At 42.7% G+C, this 19,256-nt stretch overlaps 1 protein-coding gene across 1 annotated transcript; it reads right to left on the bottom strand.

The window, feature by feature from the left end:
- Positions 1 to 447: 447 nt before the first annotated feature.
- coa3b (cytochrome C oxidase assembly factor 3b) lies at positions 448 to 3,763 on the bottom strand. The gene is made up of 2 exons (XM_083932017.1): positions 3,592 to 3,763; positions 448 to 1,147 (listed from the first exon to the last, which is right to left on the bottom strand). The coding sequence occupies exons 1-2, from the start codon at positions 3,758 to 3,760 to the stop codon at positions 1,041 to 1,043; spliced, it is 276 nt and encodes a 91-aa protein (XP_083788143.1). The 5' UTR covers positions 3,761 to 3,763; the 3' UTR covers positions 448 to 1,040.
- Positions 3,764 to 19,256: the final 15,493 nt, after the last annotated feature.

Raw genomic sequence — 19,256 nt, 5'->3', positions numbered from 1 at the left:
ATTGTTAAAATCTTCTCTTCTGACACAAAGGTTACTGTTCTCTCATTCTGATCACTGTTTTTTTCACTAAATAAAGGTTTTTGTAGAAGTGCCTTGGTTATTCAAAAAACATGCTAGTACAGCAGTGGTATACGGTAGTCACAGCTGATAATCAAATTCTGAATGATAAAAGTTAACAGTATTTCAGGATAAATCAAGTATTAATAATTTGTTCTCTAATTTTGAAGTTTATCCTGGTCTGAACTACGAGGAGACCTGCTGTGTGCTTAAGATGCAGCACCCTCTACAGTTTCTGAGGTGAAATCACTGACGGCCTGATCACAATCGACACAACGGCTCTTTTAAGAGCCACACACTTCATCTGAGAACTCAATTCTGTTCATTTAGAAAAGTTCAGATCCCTGGATAGCACTAGTATACCTACTCATTTGAGCCAGCTGAGCTGATGGCAGCTGCTTACTAATTGCCTCGTTGCTCCAAAAGTGTCCTTCATACTATTTGGACCACATTGGTCAAAATAGGATCAAGTGACACGTAATCGCATTTCAAATGATTTAATCGCGTCTATCGTGTCCGGTCTGAACGCCCCACCATCACATCTTCGCACACCCATAGTTTCATTCAATGTAGGTTTATATCAATACAGAAAATAGTTCAAAAATCAACAACGAACTTGATGTATTTTCAAAGAGTGAACAAGCAATGAAAACATTTGTAATGTCCTTGTATGAACTGGAGTGGCCCGTGGCATGTAATACCTTATTTCCACTGCATGGTTCAGCTCGACTTAACTGACTTTTGGTACCAGGTGCTCTTCTCAGTTTTTGTTTTCCACTGCAGACAGGACCCTGTCCGTGTAGTGGGGATTCAAGTTGAGCGGTGCCGTACCATGCAGTGGGAGGGAGGCTCGAGTGTCTGAAGTATTTAAAGCTCAGCAGACATGACTCATCACGTGCCAGTGTGATGTAACAATACAATCTAAGGATGCCTCAGATATGTCCAGGGGCCAGTAAGTCCAGGACAGTTCTCGGTCAGTGTCATCAGGAGTTGGCGCCAGTCCGTGGCCCTCTGATTATGTGGATCTTGGCTTCGTCATCCAGCTCCTCCATGATTCTCTCCTGTTTGACGGAGAGTATGGTGTAGCTAACTGAACAACGACAGGTCAAAGGAAAGCACAATGACACATCCAAAACAGCCATGTACCTTGTTGGGAATGTTGCAGAGCTTTGAGAGAGATCTACAGTGCTTATAGAAAGTTATGATACCCTTTTGAAATAGTCAATTTTTTTTGTTTTACAGCCTGAAATGATAATAAAAAATGTATGTATGTATATATATATATATATATATATATATATATATATATATGTGTGTGTGTGTATATATATATATATATATATATATATATATATAGATAAATTGATAAATGAGGGCCATTAAGTGTACGCTCTATTTAGATTATTTTCTCCACTTAGCCTTGCTGTCAGACAGCCCTTTCCTGTCCTACTACTACTGCTGCTGCTATTTCCTCAAGCTTCTATATTCCTACACATAAGCAAACTGTTGCATAAAGTCTGACTCAAACAGCGGCTTTGCTGTGTAATACAGTTGAGAATTCTACAGTTGAGAAAATGTACCGCATTGATAAAGGATAAGCACCTCATATAACCCCACTTCAATACATCTCAACTATCCCTTTAAATATATGGAACAGTGGGTGGTGAACAACTTCAGCTCATGCCTTAAACCAAAGAAAGAGGATCTAGGGTTCCGTTCACACTGCAGGTCTTAATGCACAATTCTGATTTATTGCTCAAATTTTTTGGCTGTTCGCAGCACATCTTTAAATGTGGCCTAAATACTACTGAGGTCTGAACCTTCACTCTCCCTCCCCTGGCCACCTGCTTCACTGCTGTCCTCCATATTTGTTCTGATTGCCACCGTACTCTACGGAGGAATTGTTGGGTCTATGTAAATCATAAATAAGTCATAGAGTGTGGTCTTTACCTACTCTGTAAAGTATCCTGAGATAACTTCTGTTATTATTTGGCACTCTAAATAAAACTGAATTGAATAAAATTCTGTTCCTGGCTCCCACCAGTGGCACACTTCTTTTTTCAATCAACTTTATTTGTCAATCATTTACAAATCAGCGCGGTTAGAATGACTATTTGAAAATGTCAGATTCAATGGGAATTGTGCTTTTCACTCTGTCAAAAGCCAATCAGATATGGGTCACATATGAGTGGAAAAATCTGATTCTGGTCACTTGGAACTGCAGTGTGAACAGAGTCAAAATCTTTTTCAGAACAAAAAGAAGGTGCTTCATTGTGGACATGGCTGTAAATTTATATCAACATATTTGATTTATTATGGTTTTGAAAAGGGGATTGTAAAAAACTTTTCCTGATAAAAGAAACAGTTTTTTCCTAATTCTATTTTGGAATAAATATGCTATGACGACATGATATGGGGCTTTGTCGGTGAGAATAAAGTAGTTGTCATGTCCTCTTAGTTGAATTCTATATATATGTATATACACACATATACAAATCCCATGAAAAGACCTAAATGTGAATTCGTCTGCGGCTGAAAATACTCCCCAAGAATAGCACTACTTACTTTGTTTGAGCAACAATTGATCAAAGACTGAGCCTTTTATGATAACTATACTACATGTACGACCAGTTTTCAAACATTTATGTCCTCAGTGGGAAAGAATGGACTTGGAGAGTTGGGAGGATTCAGCATAGGGATAACACATAGTTGGTTTTGGTCATTTCATAGGATTTGTTGACAGTAAGAAAAAAATACAGAATAAAACATGTCCTATCCTTTAAAATCAAACTAAGAGAACCTGATAGCTGCTTTGCTTTCACTCACCAAGGCAGACATCACGTTATAGTAGGACTTTCACTTGTTCATGTTACAACAGAACAATGCTGTTTTCAAATCAACATAAGTATTCAAAGTTCCACGAGATGCCTGTTTTTAATCCTTTTACACAGCGGAGGGGGTTACTGTATTGTGCTTCAAATATGATTATGGACATAGACTATGCTTTGGCTCCCTCTGGTGACAGATAATTATAATTAAAATAACCATAGAACACATTTCAATTGACTCAATTTCACAACAGAAAATGTTCATTATCAACTACATTTCGCTTAAATAAACAATTTACAATTCTGCCTCTGTAGAGTTGATCTACCTGTTTAAAGAGGTCACAGGAGCTCTCTGAGTATTAACCTTACCTTTCAATACGCATCTGGACCGCACTTAGTATTATTTACACCGATAGCTACCTGAAGACTGAAGATGAGCCAAGAGAGATCCTAACTATTATTTTGTTTTTTGTTGTTGCGCAATAATTTCAGATTATACTGTCAGGAAAACGTAAAAATTCCATTTGTATTCTGCTGTCACAACATGTTTTCTTCACTCTAGTCCATAGGCTACAGTAGACACAGCACTGTTTCTTTTAAGCCGATTATGCAACTCCTGACAGCCAATTTCACTGTAGTTTTAAATTCGTTTCATCTCTCTCTGGGGCACCTGGATGAAGGACACATGAGTGTGATCGAAGGATACACATGCCGACCACAAACGCTCCGATAGCCAGGCCGGTCCACAGGTTCCGGCTGCGGACCCGGGACGCGTTTCTCTTCCAGTAGTCGAGCTCCTGCCGGCGGCGGAGGAGTTGTTTCTCTGCCGCTGTAAATGCAGGTTTGGTGGATTCTTTTGCTCCTCTATCCGCCATGACTTGTTTGTATAATCAGCTGCTTGGAGTCACGTGAACCGGAAGCAAACTTTTCTTCTTCAAAAAAAGAAGAGGCCGAATAAGAGCATACCGCCACCTGCAGTATCGGAGTGTTTGTGCAAGATCTGATTCTTGATTGTAAATTAAAAACTAATATAGAATTAAACTAATATAGATGCTACATATAGTAATATATTAAACTACTATGAGCCACGACTCTGAGCCACATGCATGGGAATTAATTAGGCCGATCACAGATTTCTCCCTTTTCCCTGATGCTCTGAATAAGGAGCTAAACTGCTCTCTAGTCTCTTTTTTCTAAATCAAGTTCTAAGAAGGTGTGAAAAATCTCTAAATGTAGTGAGAAAGTGGCGCCTGTGAGTGCTTTGGGACGGGGAAGGGGCACACAGCAGCACCCTCTGCTCGTTGCGGACACTAACTGCAGAGTGATCAGAGTCCAAAACAGCACAAAAGTCTCCACTAACACCAGAAACAGTGGACACATTTCTCTATAGGATGGAGGAGGATTTGGGAAGTCTCCAGATTTGGAGAGACACTCTCCAGTGTTTGTATTCTCCACAGCGTCTCCCCGTCTCTTCTTCTTTGTTGTTGGTGTAGTAACAGCTCCACATCCAGGCCTGGCATGTGTACTACAGCGTTTGGAGTTGGTTTCACTGGTTTCGTGTGGACGCAGATATTTCTTGATTCAAGGCTGTGCGGACGGAAAACTCTGCATATAAATGCAAAAACAAGTGATCGGTTGATGTTTATTTCATTGTAGGATCATTGTTGGATCGTTTAGTTCAGAGGTCTACAATGCTGACCATGCCAAGGTCCCCTCAGTTTATAGAGAGACAGTGGAGGGACCCCATGTTATTATTGGCATAGTTTACCAGGTCAACACTAATGTAAAGAGGCCGGTAGTGTTATCCAAAGTACTTTGTGATGCTATGTCAAATATGTAATACTTATCAAATATCTAAGACATAGGGTTTGTTTTGTGATTCTAATTCTTTTTGTGAAAAGAAATTAAATTAAAAAACAGCACAAAAGTCTCCACTAACACCAGAAACAGTGGACACATTTCTCTATAGGATGGAGGAGGATTTGGGAAGTCTCCAGATTTGGAGAGACACTCTCCAGTGTTTGTATTCTCCACAGCGTCTCCCCGTCTCTTCTTCTTTGTTGTTGGTGTAGTAACAGCTCCACATCCAGGCCTGGCATGTGTACTACAGCGTTTGGAGTTGGTTTCACTGGTTTCGTGTGGACGCAGATATTTCTTGATTCAAGGCTGTGCGGACGGAAAACTTTGCATATAAATGCAAAAACAAGTGATCGGTTGATGTTTATTTCATTGTAGGATCATTGTTGGATCGTTTAGTTCAGAGGTCTACAATGCTGACCATGCCAAGGTCCCCTCAGTTTATAGAGAGACAGTGGAGGGACCCCATGTTATTATTGGCATAGTTTACCAGGTCAACACTAATGTAAAGAGGCCGGTAGTGTTATCCAAAGTACTTTGTGATGCTATGTCAAATATGTAATACTTATCAAATATCTAAGACATAGGGTTTGTTTTGTGATTCTAATTCTTTTTGTGAAAAGAAATTAAATTAAAAAGATTTGAAAGATTTGAGGACCCCTGCATTGACAAAGTTCCCTTTTGAGGTGTTTTTCATGTTTTACATCTATTACAGTATTTTCTTCATCTATACAGTTTTGTGAGAGTTCATAGGATCTTTTCAATGAGATTTTTCAAATTGGTGATCACTTTATTGGCCTTGTCAGTCCCATTTTAACAGAGCTGTTAATTATCAAGGTAAAGTCTGAACACATTCTTGTAGGTCATGGTTTGTGTGTCACATCCTTCTTGTCTTCTCACCTGATAGGGAAGCCCAGGGCATGTTGGCACACTTTTCAGATTTTTTTATATATCGAAATTGAATCGCTCAGGAGGCCGTTTGACCGAGTCAAAAATGTCTCTCTTTTGTCCCCTGAGATATACCCGATTGCTGATCGTACAATGCTAAGCAGGATGTGACGTGCAAAGCGGGATGTGAGGTAGTACTCATGCCACAATAACCTGCGCCATTTTTAAAGCCAGCGAAGCAGTACCAAGCACACTTTTATTAAGAATATGGAGCAGCAAAAATGAAAGAGCAGAGTTATAAACCAAGAGGTCCGGGCCATGTTGGTTTCCTCTGCTCCTTCCATCTTGGCGTCTCTTCCTTATTGTTCATGGCGCGAGCTGTATCACTGATCAGCCGGCGATGGAAACCCATTCAGAGTGCTATGTCACCTCCGGAGTCTCGTAAATCCCTCTGGGGCCTTTTTTTGTAATGGAAACAGGGAGAGTGTGCGGCCATTTGAGAGGGCATGCCCTGAAACTCTGAGCAGCCATTTTACAGGGCTAGTGGAAACACGGCGCTCTCTCAAATTGATCCAATCATATTCGCCTCTGGGAGCCTCCATCTTGTCGGACTTTGACCCCTCCTCATTTACTCTTACCAAAAAAGAACATTGATGTAACGTTGGGGGGAGGGAGATACGTCTGTCTGGCTGACGTTTACTGAATTAGCCACATTAGCACCACCACCTGGGAGCTAGGCTAACAGAACACATTACTAGATAAACGGGAGTGGGAGTCCAGTGTTTCTAGCGGAGATTACACCGGCTCCGAGAGTAAAGTGCAGGCAGCCAGATCTGACTCACAGACTGTAAAACAACGACCCTCGCGGTCCGAATCCTCCCTGCGCTCCGTATTAGCATCTAGTTTATGTGTCATAGATAGCAGGCTGTACTGCAAGTCATTGTGCAAGTGCGGCTACTTAATTAGCATAACAAAGCTAACGTTAACATTGTGTGTTCCTAAACCATCTGTTTGTACAGTTGATCGAAGAGCAAACCATCTTGTCACTTATGGAAACACCACCACACGAATGACAGCAGTCCAGGTCGAGATGACGGAGTTAGCATCCTAATCCTGACAACTAGCTTCCGAAGATAAGTGAGGACCATAGTGTAGCTGACACTAAAGAGGCCACGCCCCCAATTATTCATGAATTTTAAAAAAAACGACCTGTTTAACATGTGGGTCAATTAGGGCTGGGTATTGTTAAGAATCTCACGATTCGATTCGATTTCTATTCGTTGGGTCGCGGTTCAATTCGATATCGATTCGATTCGATATAGATTGAAATGCCTCGGTATCGCTTCAGTATCACGTAGAAATCCGCACGTAAGAGTACCAGGTCAATTTTTCAAATAATTTATTTTGTTTCATGCCTTATTAACAGCTGTGGTACAACTCATAGCATGATAAAACAGGACACTGCTTAAACACTCAACTACAGTGCATGTAAATTTAAATTGTGCGTTTCTTTTCTCTTGGAAATTTTTAACCATCTCATAACATTTTGAGTAATAAAACATCAGCTCAATAATACCAGTACATGCATGTATTTGATACACATACATACAAAAGTATTTAAAAAATGACAGTGCTGTATTAACACTGAACTAAAGTGCATGTAACTTCAATTATGTATTTCTTTCCGCTTGGAAACTAAATAAAAAACTTAGCATTTTTGTAAAAAAAACCAACTGAAAATATAACATCAGCACAACAATACCAGTTTAAGGTGTACAAAGGGAAAGAAATAAAACATGACAGTGCTGTATTACATGTTATGTGATGCCCGGACAGAACCTTGCGCCAGTTTGCACATAAGGGATCTGTCGAGTTGCGTTTGTTTTGGATCCGCGGATTTAGCCACGGGTTGCTGCAAAACATCTGCATGGTGTCGGCTCAGGTGGTTTCGCAGGTTTGTCATGTTGCTACAGTATTTAAGAACCGCCTGGTGAAGTTTGCACAACACCTTACTTTTATATCTTTCCTGTGTTCCACGTTAACATGGGAATACAAAATTAATCCACACGTCTGCTTTCAGGTTTGAAGGCGCTGGCTTAACGCTGCTGCTACTACTCACACCGGTCGCCATATTGTTATGGTTTGGTCTAGTGCGGCCCCCGTCCGTTCAGCGCACTTATGAGGAATTTCACAATGCCAGGACTGGTGGATTAGTGTATCAGTTAGGTTCGACTACTGGAGCACCATGGAATGTGAGAACGAGACTCAGGAGGCAAATGTTTAAATGTAAAAGTAATGCCGGCTTTAGTTAGAACAAATATATTGACTAATTAAATTCAATTTTATTTATAGTGCCAAATCATAACAAAGGTTATGTCAGGACACTTAACAGAGTAGATATAGACCACACTCTATGACTTATTTATGATTTACAGAGACCCAACAATTCCCCCATAGAGTACGGTGGCAACGAAAACCTTCCCTATATCAGGCAGGAATGTCGGACAGACCCAGCTCTGTGGAGGACGGACATCTGTCTGCACCGGTTGGGGAGGAAGAAAAGGAGGGAAAGAGAGAAAAGACAGACAGATGGACAGAGAGAGACAAAGACAGACACAAAGACAGACAGACACACTTCTAGAGATCCAAGCAACCACAAAGTAACAGTAACTATAGTGATAGCTAAAGCAATGTGAATATGACTTATATGTTATGGCAGTTAATACAGAAGCACAGCAAGAAACAGGCATAGCTAAAGTCACATAACATGGTAATGATAATAATTATGGTGGCAAACATTAAGTTGAATTAGTAACATGCATTGATGAGACATGAATGATACAGACAGAGAGGATAAAAGCTTAGAGTATCAGGAACAGGATTATCCCCCAGCAGACTAGGCATATATCAGCCTAATTAAGCATAACATAATCAGCTTAGGCCCCGTACATGCAGGCTCTAAGAGCGTGCTCACACTGTCCTCCCGGACCGAGACCCGGACTTTAGGGTACTTGTCCCCCCTCCCTCTCCCCCCCGCGCCCCAGCCCCGTTTGTACTCACACCGCCTGGGCCTCGGCCAATGCTTCTTGCTGTCCATACGCCATCACGCCGTAACACGTCACACGCATTGATCGCGTGTGTGTGGCTTTGTTTACAAATCTTTCCATAGACCTCAGAGTTTTTGTGTGTCTTGTCGACTGTTTTTGAATATTTTCATCCGACCAAATCTGCAGTAAACACTCCACCTCCGCACCACACCAAACGTGAACCTTTCACCGGCATTGTTGTTGTTGTTAAATGTCCGCGCATGGTCCGTCCTTCTATTTACATGTCTGAACAGGCGGACATAACGCTACTGCCGTAGGGCTCGTGCTCGTGCTCATACACGTGCGCACGCTCGTGCTCGTACATGTGCAAACGGCTCCGCTAAAGCCCACCACTTCAAGCGGGCCGTGGACGGTCCGCTGGCCGCAGTTGAGCGCGGAGCGGGTGCACTCACATTGCTTAAAGGTACTAGGCTTTAGCTGAAAAAACGGTTTTGGCCGCGGCCAAAAGGACAGTGTGAGCACGCTCTAAGAGAAATTGAATGCCAATAACAACATAGCTAAGGGTTCATAAGCCCTAGCTGTGACCTTTATCAAAGAGGAAAGTTTTAAGTTTACTCTTAAATATTTCCTTTCCAATGTTTGCAATTCTTGTTTTAATTCACAGGTTTATAACTATTCCCACTACTGATTTGGTGGGGCTTACCTCCACGCACAGTCTCGGTTCTGGAACCGTACTCCTGGATAGGGGTTTGACCCTGTTCTTCTCTGGAGTTGCGCCGGGCGGGTGTGGGGATACATACAAACCCCCAGATGAGCACCGCGGCCGTCTGTTATTAAACGACTTCAAACAAAAGGATGCTCATAAGTCTTCACTTCTGGGGGTCACTTCTGTGGGCCATCCAATCTCTGTACACCCAAAGCGAGAGGTGTGTCCTGATCCTAGGCAGTAAGTTGGATTCGTTCCCGGCCTCCGTCAGGGGTGCGCTTTGTCACCAATCCTGTTTGTGATTTACATGGACAGGATATCAAGGCGTAGTCGTGGTGGGGAGGGGTTGCAGTTTGGTGGGCTGAGGATCTCATCTCTGCTTTTTTGCAGATGTGGTCCTGATGGCATCGTTGGTCAGTGACCTTCAGCACTCACTGGATCGGTTTGCAGCCGAGTGTTAAACGGCTGGGATGAGGATCAGCACCTCTAAATCTGAGGCCATGGCTCTGAGCAGGAAACCGGTGGAATGCTTACTCCAGGTAGGGAATGAGTCCTTGCCACAAGTTAACAAGTTCAAGTACCTCGAGATCTTGTTCACGAGTGAGGGGACGATGGAACGTGAGTTTGGCCGGTGAATCGGAGCAGCAGGCGGTATTGCAGTCGTTCTACCGTACCGTTGTGACAAAAAGAGAGCCGGAAGGCAAAGCTGGATCTACCGGTCAATCTTCGTTCCTACCCTCACCTATGGTCAAGCGGTGCAAGCGGTCCTTTGCGTTGAAGGAGCTAGTTGAGGTGGTTCGGGTGTTGGTGTCTGCGACCTTCAGCCCACTGCCCCATCATGTGACAGAGAAGAAGATTGCACTGGCCACAATAGACTCATAAAACATCCTCAGCATCGTCCGGCAGATGTTAAAGGACCTTAACATCTGAGTCAACTTTGGTCTTTTTGTAGACAGCCTCAGCGTTTCTAGTACAGTTCAACTTATTATTGAAGTAAACCCCCAGGCTTATACTCCTCTACAGTGTCGACAGGGACCCCCCAGATGGAGACAGGGGTCACAGGTGTTTTCACCTTCCTCAGATCCACTATGAGCTCCTTTGTTTTAGTCGCGTTGAGCTACAGAAGATTCAACTCACTCCAAGTGACAAAATTGCCCAAAACAGTTCTGTGTTCACTTTCATACCCCTTCCCAATGCAGCCAACTATTTCTGAGTCATTAGAAAACTTCTGAAGGTGGCAGGACTGAAGTTTGAGGTGAAGAGGGTGAAGAGAAAGGGGAGAGGAAAGTCCCCTGGGGGGCCCCACTGTTGCTGACCACCCTGTCAGACACACAGTTCTGTAGGCGTACTGTCAGGTTCAAGCAACCTAAAACATCCAAAACATAACAAAAGAGAGAAAGACAAGAGTTATATTACTTGCAAGGAGAACGGACAGAGATGCGTTCAGTTACAATCACCTACCGCTTTGAAACACATTCTGCCGAGCCCTTTCTCTTTATTTCCTTTAGGTGGACCCTAGTTACAATATGAGTTATAGCTGTAAGGGAAAGGGGGCACACAACTGCAACTCTTCACATGTTGTGCAATTCATTATCTTCATGAGTTACAGCTCTTAGGGAGAGGGGGCACATGTTGCTCGTCCTTGAAACATGTTCTGTCTTTAAATAGATGAGCAGTTTCTGTTTTTGCACAGATACCTCTTTGGTGACTCAACAGCAGTAATGCTTATCTGATTTCTTCTACCTGCAAAACAACTCTGCACAAATTAGCTGTACACACACACCAAGTAAGGTGAGTTTATATGTAAAGGCAATTGGAGTAAATATGAGATTACTTTATGTACAATTATTCCAACACGTACATACTGTGGTCTGCCCATCAGATAATCCACAATCCAGGACGCGATGGGGGCCTCCACCTGCATCGCAGCCATCTTCTCACCCAGTAGAGCCGGACAGATGGTGTTGAATGCACTGGAGAAGTCAAAGAATATGACTCTCACAGTGCTCACAGGCTTGTCCAGATGACTGTAGACTCTATTCAGCAGGTAGGTGATGTAGTCCTCATCTCCCAGGCAGGGCTGGTAAGTGGACTGTAGTGGATCAGGGAAGGGCCTGACCATAGGCCTTAGCTGCTCCAGGACGAGTCTCTCCATGGTCTTCATGATGTGGGACGTCAGGGCCACAGGTCTGTAGTCCTGAGGGTCACTGGGATGCGGCGTCTTTGGCACAGGCACGAGGCAGGTTGTCTTTCACACCACAGGGACCCTCTGGAGGTGCAGGCTCAGGCTGAAGACTTGACTCAGTACTCCATACAGCTGGGGGGCAAAGGCTTTAAGCACCCTGGGAAATACGCCATCGGGGCCTGCAGCTTTGCCAGAGTTGAGTCTTGTCAACTGTTTTCTCACCAGGTCAGGCGTGAAGGACACTGTAGAGGTTTGCTCACAAAGTGCAGGCCAGTCAGTCACTTCAAAGCAGCCCTGCAGTGTCTCATAAGCCTCCTAAGACCACCTTCTCACAGTCCTTGTGGTTGTAGGCTTCCTCTTCACCAGAGGAACATAGCAGGGTTTGAGGGGAACCAGGTTATAATCTGACCTGCCCAGAGTGGGAAGAGAAGAGGATATGTAAGCATCCTTAATGTTAGGTTACATCAGGTCCAGAGTCCTCTCCTCTCTGGTAGGACAGCTCATGTACTGTTGGAAGGTTGGCAGAACTCTATCTCAGGTGATGTAGTTAAAGTCTCCCGAAATGATAATGAGGGCACTGGAGTGTTGAGTCTGGAGTCTGGAGATGGTGGTGTGTATGATGCTGCAGGCAGATGTCGGGTTTGCAGAGGGAGGGATGTACAGAACAACAGTGATGACATGCAGGATCTCTCTAGGCAGACGGTATGAATAGAGTCCAGCGGCCAGCAGTTTAACGTCCAAGCTACAGAGCTGTTCTTTAATGGTGATATGACCAAGATTACATCATCTGCTCTTTTCTAGAATGGCAAGCACCCCTCCTTTCCACTTACCGCTCTCGGTGCAGTCCCGGTCAGCCCAAATGGTGTGGAAGCCATCCACTGAGATGTTCTGGTCCGTAATGTCCCTGTGCAGCCATGTCTCTGTGAAACACATCAGACTGCACTCACGGTAAACCGGGTGGCTCCGTGTTAATGCCATCACTTCATCCATTATGTTATAGAGAGGCCGTACATTTCCCATAACAACAGAGGGGAGACACGGCTTAAATCTTCTCCTCTCCATAAGCCCGTCCTGTCTAGACCCTCCTCTATAGTTTTGACGTTGCCCACCTTGGGCTGAATAAATATATGAAAGATGTTATTTGATACTGATTGATTAAGTACGTAGTCTACGTAGTAGAAGCCAATGGAAAGACAGCGAGCTAACGGTTTTGCCTTGCTAGTAGCTGTTCACGGACAGCATGAAGAAAAAACAGCCCGTGAAAAGCGATAGACACACGCTGCGTGTCTGAAGACTCCAGCCGTCCTCTATACACCTGTTGCACGTCAGATTTGGTGAGTAAAGCCAATTTTACCAGAATATCTCAAAAGTGAGTCCAGTAAACAGGCCAGAGCTTTTAGCTCTGTATATTTCAAGACATATTCATGGCTTGAGTATATCATAGCAGGTTGATGCCATATTCTGTTCGTGCAGTGTTAGGGACCAGGCTTTTACATAAATGCGATCAGAGACTGGACAAATACATCATGAAAAAAAACTGGCGAAGCACTCAGAATCTGCTCATGAAAGCACAACATGAGTACAGTATAGAAAAGTGGCAGAGCTTATAGAGGACATGATGAGAATGAAGGCTTAAGCAACCGTGGGAACTTTTTGAAAATGTGCAGCTTTCTGCCAAGCGAGATGTGTCACTTTGTATGATGCAGCAGAAATCTGCTTCTCTCAAAAGTCATGACCACGGCACATTACAGTGGCAATAACTGCCGCAAATCCCACTTTTCATGCAGTGCCACTGTATGACGTACAAGTTATATCTGGTGTTAGTTGAAGCCTGCAAAGTCAACCAAGGGGCCTCTGTTTTTTTCTGTGCCATGGAAAGCCTATACACCTTTGTCAGCCAGCCTGGAAATCACCATGCCATCCTACAGATGCAGAAACAACTGGAAGTGAAAGCTGAGCTCTCTACCCTGAGTGACACGCGATGGGGCCTCCAGATGGCATAACATGTCAGCCGTTAAAACTAGGGATGTCCGATAATATCGGCCCACCGATATTATCGGCCGATATTGAGTTAAAAATGTAATATCGGGAATTATCGGTATCGGGTTTTTTACAACCGATGTTAGTTCTGTAGGCTTCAGCATTTCCGAGTGTACCTGAATGCAACACGGGCCGTTTACAGGCGCGTGCTTGATGACGTATAACAACAACAACACGCTTCACTCGTAGGTTGCTAACCGTGGCTAACAACCTTCAGCTCTCCCGGTGCATGAGATGTCCGTGGTTTGGAAGTATTTCCAAGTGTCACCTCCTAACAGTATTTGTGCGCTTTGCAATGACTGCAAGGCGTTAGTTATGAGAGGAGGCAACAAGGCGTCTTCCTTTAATACATCACATTTGATCACCCACCTCAAGAAGATTCATGCAGAGTTAAACGCTACATCTGTGCAGCAAAGTGATGAAAAGAAGCAACAGCCGACACCGAGAATTTTTTTTTTTCTATCGTTCAAGATGCCGGATTCACTAAACGTGTGGAGTTCCTCGAGCCCCGTTATGCCATGCCCAGTCACAAGTATTTCTCAGACCAGTGCTTACCCGAATTGCACAGCATTGTTTACAGTCACGTCGAGAAGCTAATTTCTGGTGCTGTATCCGTTAGATCCAATACAGGTTAGCATGTTGAGCTTAACTGCTAATTTATTGATTGTATTATTTGCCAAGTTATGGCTCAGTCGTTACTCAGTCTGGAAAAAGAGGACTAAGTTTGTTTACTACTCTGGACTGAAGATATGCATCTTCCTGGTTTTGATAATGTCTGTAGTGTTGTTTGAGGCAAAATATTCTCTCTAAAAACACAAACAAATAAATGAATGGCACTTTTTTCAATAACTTATTTTGTACAGACTGTGTTTACATTTGAAAAGCCGTGTTGCATTTATGTATGCATCCAGTGGGGCATCACAATAAGATTTGGCATAATGTGTTAATTCCATAATAGGTGATATGAGATGAATTTTGGTGTAAAAAGGCTGCATATATCGGTATCGGGTGATATCGGTATCGGAAATTAAGGGATGGACAATATCGGAATATCGGATATCGGCAGAAAAGCCAATATCGAGCATCCCTAGTTAAAACCCATTCAAGTCAATAATGGCCACCCATGCTGAGTTTTCTGTGCCATCATACCGCAGAGACAGTGCCAATTTAAGGACTTTTTTGGGGTTTGGGTAAAACCCAGTCAAGGCAGTGGCTCCAGAGTTTTTTCGAAAGTGACATCACGCAAACTCATTTTCATCATGACCATTTTGGCGTGGGCAAGATCAGCATTGATGGAGAGGGTTGAAGAATATTTCTTTATCACTCTGGCAGCTCCGTCAGCATCACATTTTAACACAGCGTCTAAACGTTTTGCTGTTTGCATTGCTTTCTCTGAGAAGCATTTGTTACAGGCTCCAACAAGCGTGTCAATGACAGAATATAAGAGATGTTTAGCCCATCTGTCCTTAGGGCTCTTTGATATAGAGCTATCCAGCTCCCTTTACCCCAGTGTGCTCCCGTGGCTGTGATTTGTGCAGGGCACTTGTGTCCGGGCTCCTGCTTTGTGACAGAAGTGTCACCAGACTCACAAAATGATTATCTCCCTTATCCCCAAGTTTTTTTCTCATTTCCTGAAGCCCTTGGATGCTGGCCCGCAGAACACTGGAAGCTTGAGCAAGTGTTGTGTCTGTTTTCTGAAGGGCCTAAGATGCGACAAGGATGATGCGCAGTGCATGGAAGAACACAGTCAAACACACACAGAATTCAAGTTTTCTCATGCGGCAGTTATTACTTTACTGTAAACTGTCGTGGAACTCCCAACCAACTGGAAGTTTCAGTCAGCTACAGATAACTGCCAGGAATCGCCGTAGACTCGCAGTCAAAGTCATTGGACCAGTCCCAGCCTGGTCAGTTGCGTACATGAACTGATGAAGCTTCTTGGATGAGAGGTAAAACGTCTTCCTAGAACAAATGATCTTCCCCTTCAACACAAGCTTCACTGTGTAAACAGCAAATTGGCTAAGTTCGGTGGCCTTCCATCTGTCAAGGTCCTCCAGCTGTCTTGGCTTTCTTACAAAGCAAGCAGGGATGACTTTTTTCAGTGCTAACCAGGGCATGAAATTGGCACCCTGCCCACACGCCAAATGCGGGTAACTTTTGTGATTAGCGAGTAAAACTGTCAATTTACTTGTCATGTTGGCTTGTAGCCAATAAGACAACACTGTTGTGTTGTTCTATGTGTTGTTGACCAATCAGGTAGCCTATTGTTGCTTAGCAAGCCCCGCTGTTTTCTTGAACTTTCAAGATAAAAAAACGAGAAGAAGAAGAAAAATAAAAAATGTGGCGGCATACTGCCGCCTTGAAGAGGCCGCTGGCTGCAACAGAACAAAAAAAAAAGACGCTTTAATGCAAAGTGGAAATTGGAAAATGATGGCAAGGTTGGCGACTGGCTTGAGTACGACGCCACAACAGAGGAGATGCACTGTGGGGATCGCCCCGTGTATGGAAAGTGGAGGAAGCAGAGGGGAGAGTCTGCTCTTCCTCCTCTTTACGGACTCAGAGCCTCAGTGGACATTACAGTGGAATGTAGTTTGGTTTCTGTTCATTATTAGGATTGTTATTGTTGTTGTTCATCTAAATGTTATTCAGTCAAAAAAGTCAAAATATGTTTTATCTTGAAGAGCAACATAAACCATTAAGTGATTTGATATACATTTTTATGTTTATTGTTAATCTAAAATTTTAAAAATGTTGATCCTGGGTATCTAATGACACTACATTGACAAAGAAACAGTGACTAATGGATTGCAGTTGGGTGTTAAATGCCTGCCACACCAGGTCAAACACAGTTGTAAGTCATTATGTAGGTCTAGTCATTAATGAGATTAAGTTGGTGAATAACTCAACAGCATTTTAATGTGGATTCTGTACAAGTTCAAGTACCATTCTTATGCATGTTCTGAGTTGTTCACCTCTATTTTAGGCAAAAAAAATAATTGGCTGGTAAAAAACTGGTGGCCAAAAAAGTTCAGGCCCTGGTGCTAACAGCCGTTCACTTACGTCGCTGTCCTGACCTGCTGACATGTAAGGTAATATTGCAACTGCTGTGTTAGGGTCTCCCTATAATCAAAATGTATTGCATGCCAGACTTTGTAGTACGAATGTGTGTCGGTGTTTGCAAAAGTGTACAAGCAGTTGAAAGTAATTCAGGGTGGCCACGATTTTCCAAGCCCTTCAGTAGTGTTGCTTTCGTCAACTAAAATGATGACGAAATATTGTCGTCAACAAACCTTTATCACGTGAGGAAAACTAGACGAGACGAAATGAAAATGCTGGTCATGTGACGATAACTATAATTAAATATATAATGCAATGTTCTTGACGAATCAAAACGAAATGTGGTTTACAAAATAAAAACTATGCAAAAATGTCTCTTCAAAATAACGTTGCTTCGTCTCGTTAAGTTATTATTATTATTATTTTGCAGTTTTTCTGTTTCCTGTGTCTCGCGTCTGGGCGACGTCAATTCCTCAATCCCCACACGCGGCATTATTTAGATTCAGAAGATGCAGCTGCTGTGGGTTAGCGTTAATGACAACTAAAGAACAATGAGAACAAAGTCTGACATGAGACAGGGACCGATGGCCGGCCAGCCGGGGGTCGTCTTTGGGAGAAAAAGAAGAAACACTTTCATTTCATAGACGTGGAAAAGAAAACGGAAAGTTGTTATGGAAAAATATGGGGATCTTAAGAGACATCTCACAAATCTTAAGAGACATCTCAGGGCATCCCATAATGAAATTGAGGTAAGTCAAGACATTCACGTAACGTCACTTCATTTTTAGAAAGCTACTCATGAGGCCACGGTTAATGTGTCGGATTTTAACACTAGCTTTAGACGTTAGCCACTGGAGCTGAGAACAAACGTGTGTGACTAGCGTGTGTATGTATATTTGTTTGTGAGAGAGTGTAACGTCGGTTAACATGTGTGAGTGTGTAAAGTGGGTTTTTAGTTCCTACCTGACTGACTCACTCTATAAGTGTACTAAGCATCCCTTGTTGGCCAAATACTTTCAGTAGCTTTGTTATTCACATATCAAACCACACTAAACTGAATTTGGCATCAACATGACTTTGAATAACTTATTCAAGACCGTACACACATGTAAACAAAATATATTTGCATGGGTTTGGCTAAAAGAAAATGTTGGTTTCGTCAATACTGCTAGGTGCTTTTATTATATTGATTAAATATAATTGCATTACTAAAAAGAGACTAATATACAATTTTCTTTGACTAAAACTAGACTAAAATGTCATAAGTTTTCGTCGACTAAAACTAGATAAAATTAGTCATGGACAATTCTGACTAAAACTAGGGATGCTCCATATTGGCTTTTCTGCCGATATCCGATATTCCGATATTGTCCAACCCTTGATTTCCGATACCGATATCACCCAATACCGACATATGCAGTCTTTTTAAACCAACATTGTTAGATAACAACATCACATATCACCTATTATGGAATTAACACATTATGCCTAATTTTTCTGTGATGCCCCACTGGATGCATACATAAATGCAACATGGCTTTTCAAATGTAAACACTGTCTATACAAAATAAGTTATTGAAAAAAGTGCCAAAAAAGTGACATTCATTTATTTGTTTCTGTTTTTAGAGAGAATATTTTGCCTCAAACAACACTACAGACAATATCAAAACAAGGAAGATGCATATCTTCAGTCCACAGTAGTAAACAAACATAGTTCTCTTTTTCCAGACTGAGTAACAGGCCATAACTTGGCAAATAATACAATCAATAAATTAGCAGTCAAGCAGTCAAGCTCAACATGCTAACCTGGTTAACGCTTGAAGAACAGATATCTGTAGTGGAACTTATGGATACAGCACCAGAAATTAGCTTCTCGACGTGACTGTAAACAATGCTGTACAACTCGGGTAAGCACTGGTCTGTGAAATACTTGCGACTGGGCATGGCATAACGTGGCTCGAGGAGCTCCACAAGTTTGGTGAATAAGGCATCATGAACGATAGAAAAAGTTTTTTTCTCGGTGTCGGCTGTTGCTTCTTTTCATCACTTTGCTGCACAAATGTAGCGTATAACTCCGCATGATTCTTCTTGAGGTGGGTGATCAAATTTGATGTATTAAAGGAAGACTCCTTGTTTCCTCCTCTCATAACCAACGCCTTGCAGTCATTGCGAATCCCAAATTTACTGTTAGTAGGTGACACTTGAAAATACTAATTCCGAAGTGTGATTAGCAGCCTCTTCATCCTGCTCCTGTCCACTCTCCTCCATCTCTGCTTGTTCACTTTTATGTTGCTCAAGTCCTCTTCCCTCCAGCTCTTCCATCTCTTCCTGTTCACTTTCATCCTCTACATTTTCTATTGGCTCTCTGACTGTCGGTAATTCAAAGTCAGCAGGGTCCCATTTGACTGTTTCCATCGTAGAGTGTACAGCTGTCTCAGCAACCTGTCTATTCTGAAATTGATCTTATCTTATCTTAATGGCCCTTATGGTAGAGCTGACATGCTCCAGAGCCTGCTGCCTTGCTCCTGTATACTGTGTGTGCTTTATGCCTTTTCCCTAAGGGTTCTAGGGAGCCTGAATGACATGCGTAT

The sequence above is a fragment of the Echiichthys vipera genome, assembly GCF_963691815.1.
Source record: "Echiichthys vipera genome assembly, chromosome: 17".
In the NCBI taxonomy this organism is placed as follows: Eukaryota; Metazoa; Chordata; class Actinopteri; order Perciformes; family Trachinidae; genus Echiichthys; species Echiichthys vipera.
The sequence above is the reverse complement of the archived record's forward strand: the minus strand, read 5'-3'. Positions and strand labels throughout refer to the sequence as shown.

Excerpts from the sequence above, each read along its gene's own strand:
- coa3b (XM_083932017.1), bottom strand. The coding sequence starts at position 3,760 with ATGGCGGATAGAGGAGCAAAAGAATCCACCAAACCTGCATTTACAGCG. Across the intron at positions 1,148-3,591 it reads AGCGTTTGTGGTCGGCATGT|TTAGCTACACCATACTCTCC; the intron begins GTATCCTTCGAT and ends GTCGTTGTTCAG.